At 40.7% G+C, this 10000-nt stretch overlaps 1 protein-coding gene across 12 annotated transcripts in view; it reads right to left on the reverse strand.

Annotated features, from left to right (window-relative positions):
- Positions 1 to 10000, reverse strand: part of LOC143034397 (uncharacterized) — a 109867-nt gene that overhangs the window by 4025 nt on the left and 95842 nt on the right. For 11 of the 12 annotated variants that reach the window (XM_076200397.1, XM_076200386.1, XM_076200395.1 and 8 more), the window contains 2 exons: positions 4861 to 5029; positions 2551 to 2655 (listed from right to left, as the gene is read on the reverse strand). In XM_076200397.1, coding sequence (XP_076056512.1) covers positions 2551 to 2655; positions 4861 to 5029 — 274 coding nt within the window. The remainder of the gene's footprint in view (positions 1 to 2550; positions 2656 to 4860; positions 5030 to 10000) is intronic. The other variant, XM_076200388.1, reaches the window with a different exon arrangement.

Raw genomic sequence — 10000 nt, forward strand, 5'->3', positions numbered from 1 at the left:
GTATACACAGACGCACACACACACATGTATATATATATATATACATATATATATATATATATATATATATATATATATACATATACACATGCACAATCCCATAGAGTAGACACAACTATTGTTTTATTCTCTTCCTTTATGTAGCCGGCAGCTATAGGCCACCGATCCAGCCTGCATCTGGATCAGAACAAGCACACCGGGGACCAACAACAATGACAGGAAGAAGAAGAAGAACAACAACAAAACAGCAAACAACTTTCTGGCCAATGACCAAGTCTCAAATTTCAGGTCCCCTAACGCCTCCCTTTCCCCCTCCCTCCCTCTCCCCTCCCTGCCCCGGCCCCCTCCCCCTTCCTTCCTTCACTACGTCTCCATTTCTCCCTATCTTTCTGTCCTGCCTTCCCTCCTTCCCTTCATCTCCGCCTTCCGCCCTCTCTCTCTCTCTCTCTTTCTCTCTCTGTCCTTCCCTCCCTCCCTCTCCCTCTCTGCTACCTTTCCCCTTTACCATTCCCTACTACTCTCTCTCTCTCTCCCTCCTTCCCTTTCTCCCAGTCGCCCTCCCTCCTTCAGTGTCTTCCGTCCTCTCTCTCTCTCTCTCTCTCTCTCTTGCATTTCCCCCGTCCCCACCCTACCCTCTCCCACTGTCTTCTTCCCTCCCTTCCTGTATCCCTTCCTCCCATCCTCCCTTTCCCTTCTCGGTTTGTTAAATCCCCCCCCCTCTATTTCCTTCCACCTCTCTTTTGCCCCAAAACTGAAAACCTCACCTCTTAAATCAAACCCCCTCAAAATCGAAAGCCCCCCCCCCCCAGTTCAGGCCCACCGAATAAAAAAATTCTCGCTTCACCCCCCTTTCCCCCCCAATCGAAAAAAATCCTCCCACCCAGCTTCGCTACCTAGTATCTCCTGGTATCTAGCCACCCTCCGCATTCGCCGAATAAAATCATCTGGCGGTAAACCGTGGGTCAAAATCGAATGTCCGCTTGAGTGCACAACTAGTTAGCAACCGCTAACGATCAATTTATTCTGGGCTAAATGACGAGAAGACGGGACCTCGCATGATTTTTTTTTCCATATTATTGACGGATTGATTTATAACTCATTGATTTACTTACTTCTGAGGAAGGAAGGGAGAAGGCAGAAGATAGGGGTCAGTGGAGAATGGCTGTGAATGGATGACGCTGTGATATATGGAAGGGAGTGGGGGGGGCGGTCACCGATTAAATGGAGCGGCCTTGCTATGGATATGCTGTGTCTTCCTGCATTGCTTCTGACCCAGGACAATGGGCGAGATGCAGGGATGACCCGTCATCCAGGAGGAGCCAAGAAAAGAGGGAGGGAGGGAGGGGTGGTGACGAGGTTGGAGTATATGGGGATGAAATGGGTGGGAGTGGATTTATGCCTTTTGACTTTGGCTGCCTCCCTTGTAAGGGGGAAAAAGCCCTTGGCATATATATGTATGTACTTATTTGTTCATTCATTATTAACCATATTCTAGGTATCTTAGAACACTGAACGAGAGCAGACTGAAACGCAGTGCTGACCTTTACAAAGATGAAAATAAACGAAAACAAAATAAAATCAACTCCATAAAACTCCCCCAAACTCCAGAGCAACAGCGACCTCAGGGGGAGTTATGAACCCGCGCCCACGTGACCTTTCGAAATCTGTGTGAAGGTCACACGCTGCCTCCGCCTCCCTCCCTTCAGTTATGGCGTCATAACTACTCAAAGTGCTTCGTTTTCCTCTTCCATTGCTAAAGAAGCCCTGACCGGTGTGCAGCTGCACGCTGGAGTGCTTTTGGGTGTCTTGTGCAGCTGTGTTAAAGAAGGATGTACGGCCTTGGTACAGCTGCACAAGAAAGTAACCGTGAAAGCGTCGTGTGGATGGAGAAGCGACATGACGTCATATCGATGGAGAAGAGACCTGAAATCATGTCGATGAAGAAAGGGTACGACAATGTTAAACAGCATTTGATAGAGAGAGAAGTTACTCCAGTGGCTAAATAGAAGTAGATAAATGAATGAATAATTGAATAAGAGGACAAATAAATAAACAAATAAGTGAACAAAAAAATAAATAAATAATCCAGTTTTCCCACGGCGAGACTCTTCATCGATACCCGACCTACTCCTAATCATCAAGTTGACGCAGTTTAACAAACTTAAACCATTACTTAATGGAGAGCACAGAGACGCACGCTATATCTATATATCTATATATATATATATATATATATATATATATATATATATATATATATATATATATTTCTATTCTGGGTCGTGTGGATTCGATGCAAATAAGGTTCTTATTCTGCTAAATAGAATCATCTTCCGTTAACCAGAATGTAAATAAAATATATGAAGTTCACTACATGGAAGAAATTAACGTACATGTCGATAAAAGTGTTAATTAGAAAGTTATAATGAATTTAACTATTATACATTATACAATGTGTGTATGTGTGTGTGTAAGTATGTGCGCATACGCATGTGCATGCGTCCTCATTAGTCTATAATGTGTGAGCAGAGGCCTCTGCTCTCTACTTACGCTGAGAGCAGCTTGTTCCTGCTCAGCAGCTGCTCTGTCCTCCACGAGAGCTGCCAAGCTCAGGAAGGAATCCAGCGAGGACTGGCGGCCGCCAAGGTCGGACAACTGCGGAACAGAGAGAGAACTCGGACTCAAAGAGTCGATTTCGGGGGGTGGGGGGTCGCCTTCGTTGGGCGTGTCGTCATACAACCTCCTACCTCCTACCTATTACTACCATTTATTACCATAATTATTACTGGAACCACAACTACTACTGTCGTTACTACTACAGCCACAGCTAATATCACAGTTACCGATTAATAATGATAACAACAATAATGATAATAATAACACTGATAATAATAACAGTGATAATAATTTTAATGGTAACTATAATAAATAATAATGATAACAGTAATGAATATTGATAATAATGATCGTAATAATAATGATAAATGATGATGATGACAATGATAATAATAGTAATAATAACAACAACTGGAAACCCGCAACCCCACAATGGCTGGCTACGGTCCTTATGCTTCCCCACAGAACTCGCTGGGGGGAGCAGTCGCCGGTTGTCAGCTTTCCTTATGTGAAAATATGAAGGAAATATATCTAGTTTATAGACATCTTGGGGGCTTGGTCCGGGGATCGAATGCCAGCCCCTCGGGGGCTTCACCTCCAGATGGAGGCCAGGGTGTTAACGGATGTTGAAAATGACCGTTGGGGAGATGATCCACTCGATGTTCAGCTCAATCCCACCGCTGCTACCACACCACTATGAAAGCTGTCACCATGACAACCACTTAGAGGTTTAATTATGGTCTAATTAAGGTAATTTCATCCACTCAACAGCTGAATAAAATCATCTGGCGGCAGCCATAATATAAACCGAAGGAGTGAGCAATACCCCCCCCAAAAAAAAAAAAATAGAGAACTCGAAAAAAAGAAAAAAGTTTACAAAAAAAATCGTATTACCTTATTCCGATTTTTATTTATTATAAAAATCTGTAAAATGTGCTACCGTATCAGTTCCCGTTTCACGAAGAGAAGAAAAATAAATGGAGAGAAAATGAAAAGTGGCCCTTTGTTCTTGGAGTGCCGATTTTTCCAATTTCCATTTGCATAAAAACTCATTTTCAATTATTACCGGGCTTGAGAGGAGATGGTGGCGGAGGAGGAGGAGGAGGTGGAGCAGTAAAAGGAGGAGAAGGAGAAGGAAAATGAGCACTAGGCCGAGGAGGAGGAAGAGGAGGAGGAGGGGAAGGAAGAAGAGGAGGAGAAGAAGGAAGAGGAGCAGTAACACGAGAAGAAGAAAGAAGAAGAGGAATAGGAGGAGGAGGAGGAGGCGGAGGAAAAGGTCGGGAAAAGTGTTCCTTCGATTTCCAAATCTCTTTCTCTTCCTCCTCCTCCCCTCCCTTCCTCCTCCTCCTTCTCCTCCTCCTCCTCCTCCTCCTCCTCTTCCTCCTCCCCCTCCTCGTCCTCTTCTTCCATTATTTTTTCCAGTTCGGGACGACGGCGGTGAATCTTTACCAAGGATTCGGTCCCGCGCCTTTGTCTCCTTTGTCGAGGTTTGGAGAAAGAGAGAGAGAGAGAAAGAGAGAAAATACACTGACATACAATATATTGCTGGTGTTGTTTTCTCTTCCTGCTCATTCTCCTCCTCCTCTTCCTCTTATTCCTCTTCCTCCTCTTCCTCGTTGATGTGGGGGTGGGGTCGGTTATTTAACCGATTTACTGGATCGTAATCGTTCAACCGTCTCGCCGCTACAACACGAACAAGCCTCCCATTTCCCCCCTCTCTCATCACCCTCCTCCTCCTTTCTTGTCATCATCTTTCTTTTCTTCCTTTGCCTTACCTTTCGATTCTTCCTCCTCTTTTTCCCCCTCTTCCTCCTTTGCCCCCCCCCTCCGATTTCGCCTTCTCCTTTTCCGCCTCCTCCTCTTCTTCTTCCGTTGCAACGCACGGTTGATCTATTCTCACTCTCACTCATCAATGATATTCGGGTCTCCCCTCCTCTCCTCCTTCATTCTCCAGCATTCACCTGCCTCAGAGTCCCTCCCTCCCTCCATCCCTCCCTCTCTCTCAACCTGAAAGTCTCACTCCACATTTTCTGGCCCCCTCGTTCTCTAAACCTTCTCTCTCTCTCTCTCTCTCTCACCCTCTCTTTCAACCTCTTTCTTATCCCTATTTTAGTTTAGCATTGTCACTAAACCCGATTATATAGCATTTTATTTTCTCCTTAACTCTCCTCCATTTCAGTAATCTCCCTCCACTCCCTCCTTCCCTCTTCCCTCCACTCCCTCCACCCCATCCCTCCCACTCACCTCTGGACCTCCACCTCGACTCACCCCGCCGTTGCCGCCGCCGCAGCCGAGGTCGACCACCCTTGGGGAGGCGTTGCCGGGGAGGCCCAGCCGACCCCGGAGCTCCTGCAGCTCGTGGTTGAGGTCTTGGCAGGTCCTCTGCAGCGACGTGTTCCTCTCAGCCAGGAACCTGAAGGAAGGGGGAAGAGACAATGACGTCTTAATCTTGGGGTCGGGGGTTTCCGTTGGAATTACAAGAATCCTTGTTGACATCAGTACTCTTTCGAAATAATGTACAATCATTTGATTTACACACACAAACACACACACACACACACACTTCAGCGAATGGACGGCTTGGACGACGTTCTGAAGAAAACTGAAGTCTGTGGATCCCAACGCAAAGAGAAGTGCCTAGTGTTTTTGCAGGGTGGGGGGGAAATTGCTCGTGGAGTAGTGGGAACGTAGGGAAAGAGGAAAAGGGGAGGGATTACTGAGGGAAATGGAAGGAAATGAGGAGGGAGTAGACTTTGCCCAGCCAGACAAGCGGAAGGTAAACAAAAGACTGAGTGAAGATCAAATGTCTAATAAAAATGTAAAGATTAGAAGTATAGAGAGGAGCAATACAGAAGAAAGTGACGAGAATATGTTCCAGGGATTTAAAGAGGGTGGGGGGGACACAACCCCCCCCCCCGACTGATAAGACTAGAGGAGAGAGTTGATAAGGTGATCGAGGACTTGGAACGTAAGTTAGGTAATGTAGACTCCATTTTCCAGAGAATTGAAAGGTTGGAACAACTAGAGAAGGCTAACAGAAACTTAACTGAAGAAATAGAGGACCTAAAAAGACAGTTAGGAAATGTAAAGGAGGAGAATGAGAAATTGAAGAAGAATAGTAATGAAAATAGAGAGAAAATAGCTACAGAAGTTAAAAATTGGAGAATAACTCAAGAAGGGAATAAGGTTTCATTCACTGACATAGTCAAACAGCAATTGAAAGAACATAATGAAGACTCAGTTATTAAAGTGATGAGACAGAAGGAGAATTAGCTGACAAAAAGAAATGTATAATTATATTAGGAATGGAAGAGAAACATAACCCAGATAGAACCGCAAGAATCAAGGAGGAAAATGAAAGAGTAAGCAGTTTATTAAAATTAGTCCAGGAAGATGAGCCAGAAATTATAAAGGAAATTGAGGAAAAATTCAGACTCGGAAAATATAGTACAGATAAGACCAGACCAATTAAGATTAAATTCAGGTCACAAACAACGGCAGAGAAAATTCTATCCAAGACAGGGAAACTAGCAACAAATGATCAATATAAAAAGGTATGGATAAAAAGAGAAATGAATAAGGAGGAAAGAGAGGCAGAAAAGCAGAAAAGAATTGAAGCTAAGGCAAAAAACGAGGAAAGAACGGAGTCAGAGAAAGAGAGATTCTATTGGAGAGTAGTGAACATGAAAATAAAGCAGTTCGACATACTAAAGAAAAACATAAGGGAAACAGAGAACACAATGGAAGTGGCAGAAAACTAAGAGTGTCTTACACAAATATAGATGGATTGATAACAGGATTGAATGAACTGAATGATTATTTGAAAGAAAAAGAACCGGACATAATGGGAATTGTAGAAACAAAATTAAAAGGCCCACTACCACCCAACAGTGTAGGACATGATACATACAATTATTGGATTAGAAACAGAGAGAAAAAACAAGGGGGGGAGTTATGTTCCTGACTAAGAAGGATATAAACGTGAAAGGTGTCATATATGGAAAGAATACAGTAGAGATGATTATGATAGAAGTGGAAGACCGAGATAAGAAGAGCAGAAAATTTGTGATCAATTATGTGCCTCCGAAAACAGCCTCATGGGAGGAGAGTGAACATAAAAGTATGTTAGAGGACACAAAGATAGCATTAACTAAAATAATGGAAGACGGAGGAAGAATAGTTATGATGGGCGACTTTAATTGCAAAGAAATCTGCTGGGAAGAAATGACAGTAAAGAGTGGTGATGACTCATGGGGAAATGCTCTACTTGAGATGATTACTGACCATTCAATGACACAATGGATACAAGAGAACACTAGGTATAGAAATGAAGAAGAACCATCGAGGCTAGACTTAATAATTACATCTGAACCTAGAATAGTGGACAAGATTGAATATAAAACACCAATAGGTAAAAGTGACCACATATTGATTGAACTGGAACTTAATGAAGAAAAATATATGAAAAGAAATGAACAATATAGAAAAGGAAGAATGATGTATGAAAAAACAAACTTTGATAAAATAAGAGAATTCTTCCAACAAGAAAACTGGGAAGAAATATACAAAGAAGAAACATCAGTGGAAGAGAAATGGAATATTTTGACAAAAATTTACAAAAAAGGAGTGGAAAAGTATGTCCCAAGACAAAAACAAGAAAAAGAATATGTAAAATGCTGGTACAACAAAAGTTGTAGGGAGTTAAAAGACAAAAGAGACAAAGCCTGGACCAGATGGAAAAAAGACAGAAGACCTGAAAAATGGAAAATATATACTGGTTATAGAAATGAATATGTACAAAAGTGCAGAGAGGAAAAAAGAAAATATGAAAAAGATGTTATAGAAAAGTGTAAAGATCAACCAAAACTATTCTACAGATTTGTAAACAATAAACTGAAAAACAAACAAGACTTGGAGAAATTAAGACAAGGAGGAGTTGAATACACTGAGGAAATGGAAATGGCAGAAATTATGAACAAACATTTTAAATCAGTGTTTACAAGGGAAAATATACAACCTGAAGAGATTGAGTGGAAGGAAAAAGTACCCCCTATGGAAGAAATAGAAGTAACAAAGAATGAAATATTGACACACTTGGGTAATTTTGATGTCAGAAAATCGCATGGGCCAGATGAAATAGCAAACTGGATTCTGAAAGAATGCAGGAATGAACTGGCAGACAAAATACATAGCATAATAAGCAGTTCCTTAAAAGAAGGAAAAGTTCCAGAAGATTGGAAAAAAGCAAATATAGTACCTATATATAAAGGAGGAAATAAAGAAGAACCTACCAACTATAGACCAGTCTCTCTAACAAGTACAATAGCAAAAATATGTGAAAGAATTATCAAAAGTAGATGGGTAAAATACTTGGAAAAAAACAACGTACTAAATCCAAGGCAATTTGGATTCAGACAAGGACGATCATGCGTCACCAATTTAATATGTTTCTATTCAAGGCTAATAGATATAATACAAGAAAGAGATGGATGGGCTGATTGTGCATTTCTAGACCTAAAAAAAGCTTTTGACAAAGTACCACATAAGAAGTTGCTTAAGAAATTAGAATATGAAGGAGGAATACAAGGTAAATTGCTAAATTGGATGGAAGACTTTTTGCAAGAAAGAAAAATGAGAGTAGTGATAAGAGATCAGCACTCAAAATGGAATGAAGTAATAAGCGGTGTCCCGCAGGGAACAGTTCTGGCCCCAATAATGTTTGCTATATATATTAATGATATGGATGAAGGAATTGAAAGCTATATGAGCTTCTTTGCAGATGATGCAAAATTACTGAAAAGAGTGAAAACTGAAGAAGATTGTGAATCACTACAGAGAGATCTAAATAAAGTACAAGAATGGAGTAGGAAGTGGGAGATGGAGTTCAATACAAAAAAGTGTAGTATAATGGAATTTGGAAAAAGCAAAAACAGAATAACAGGATCATATAATTTGGGAGAAGAAGGAATAAAAAGAGTAGAAAATGAGAAGGACCTGGGAGTCATTGTTATGAATAATATGTCACCTGAGAAACATATAAATAAGATTTTTGGAGAAACCTATAATTTAATAAGAACAATCAAAGTGGCATTTACATACCTGGATGAAGAAATGGTGAGGAAAATCCTAATCACCCTGATAAGACCAAGATTGGAATATGCAGCAACGATATGGTCACCAAGTACAAAAAAATGTATAAAAAAACTTGAAAGAATACAAAGAGCAATTACAAAATTGGCACCAACACTCTCAAAACTATCATATGAAGAGAGACTACAAAAACTTAAACTACAGACACTAGAGCAAAGAAGAGAGAGAGGAGATTTGATAGCTATTTACAGAATCATGAAAGGCATAGAAATTACTGATAGAGAGAATCTGATAAAATGGGATGACAGAAATACAAGAGGACACGGAAAGAAAATAAAAAAAGACAGCTATAGAAGAGATTTGAAAAAGAACAGCTTTCCTCACAGAGCAATAGACAGTTGGAACAAGTTAGATGAGAAAGTGGTGTGTGCAAAAACAATACATGAATTTAAAAATAGTTTAGATAAAATGAGATATGAAGACGGGACCCCACGAGCATAGCTCCCCTTCCCGTAAAATACAACTAGGTAAATACACACACACTATTCTATTATATATATACCAAGGGCTTTTTCCCCCTTACCAAAGAGGTAGCCACATCAAAAGGCATACACTCATTCCACTCCCATCATAATCTGTACATTTCTGCACACACACACACACAGATTATAACCTTTCTGAGGAAGGACTTTGCTCTGAACCTTAAGAGTTAACTTTACATGAGCTTAACACTGTGTTTCCTACTACATCTACTGATACTCGTCATCACACACACACACACACACACACACACACACACACACACACACACAAACACACGCATATATATATATATATATATATATATATATATATATTTACATATATATGTATATACAGTATATGTATGTATGCAAGGTAACCACTTAAGAAAATAAACAAATGGAGCAGAGCGCTTTCGTATATTACATCTTCAGTGTAATTTACACTGAAGATGTAATATACGAAAGCACTCTGCTCCGTTTGTTTATTTTCTTAAGTGGTTACCTTGCATTGATAAAGCACACGTTCCTAGTGTTCTTATTGCATATATATATATATAAGTATATATACATATATATATATTTTTTTGTACAACACTGAATGGGTCCCAGTGATTAGAGATACATTCTAACAACCGCAGCGCACTTTAATTCTAAGCTATCAGCATCGAGAAACCCAATGGGGCCACATGCAGAAATTGAAATATGGTACTGCCGAGGACTCGAACTCAGCGGTCATATGACAAGTGCCGTAGTAACTAACCAACTACGCC

This window comes from Oratosquilla oratoria, chromosome 17 (genome assembly GCF_046742065.1).
Source record: "Oratosquilla oratoria isolate Oo_2021 chromosome 17, ASM4674206v1, whole genome shotgun sequence".
Lineage (NCBI taxonomy): Eukaryota > Metazoa > Arthropoda > Malacostraca > Stomatopoda > Squillidae > Oratosquilla > Oratosquilla oratoria.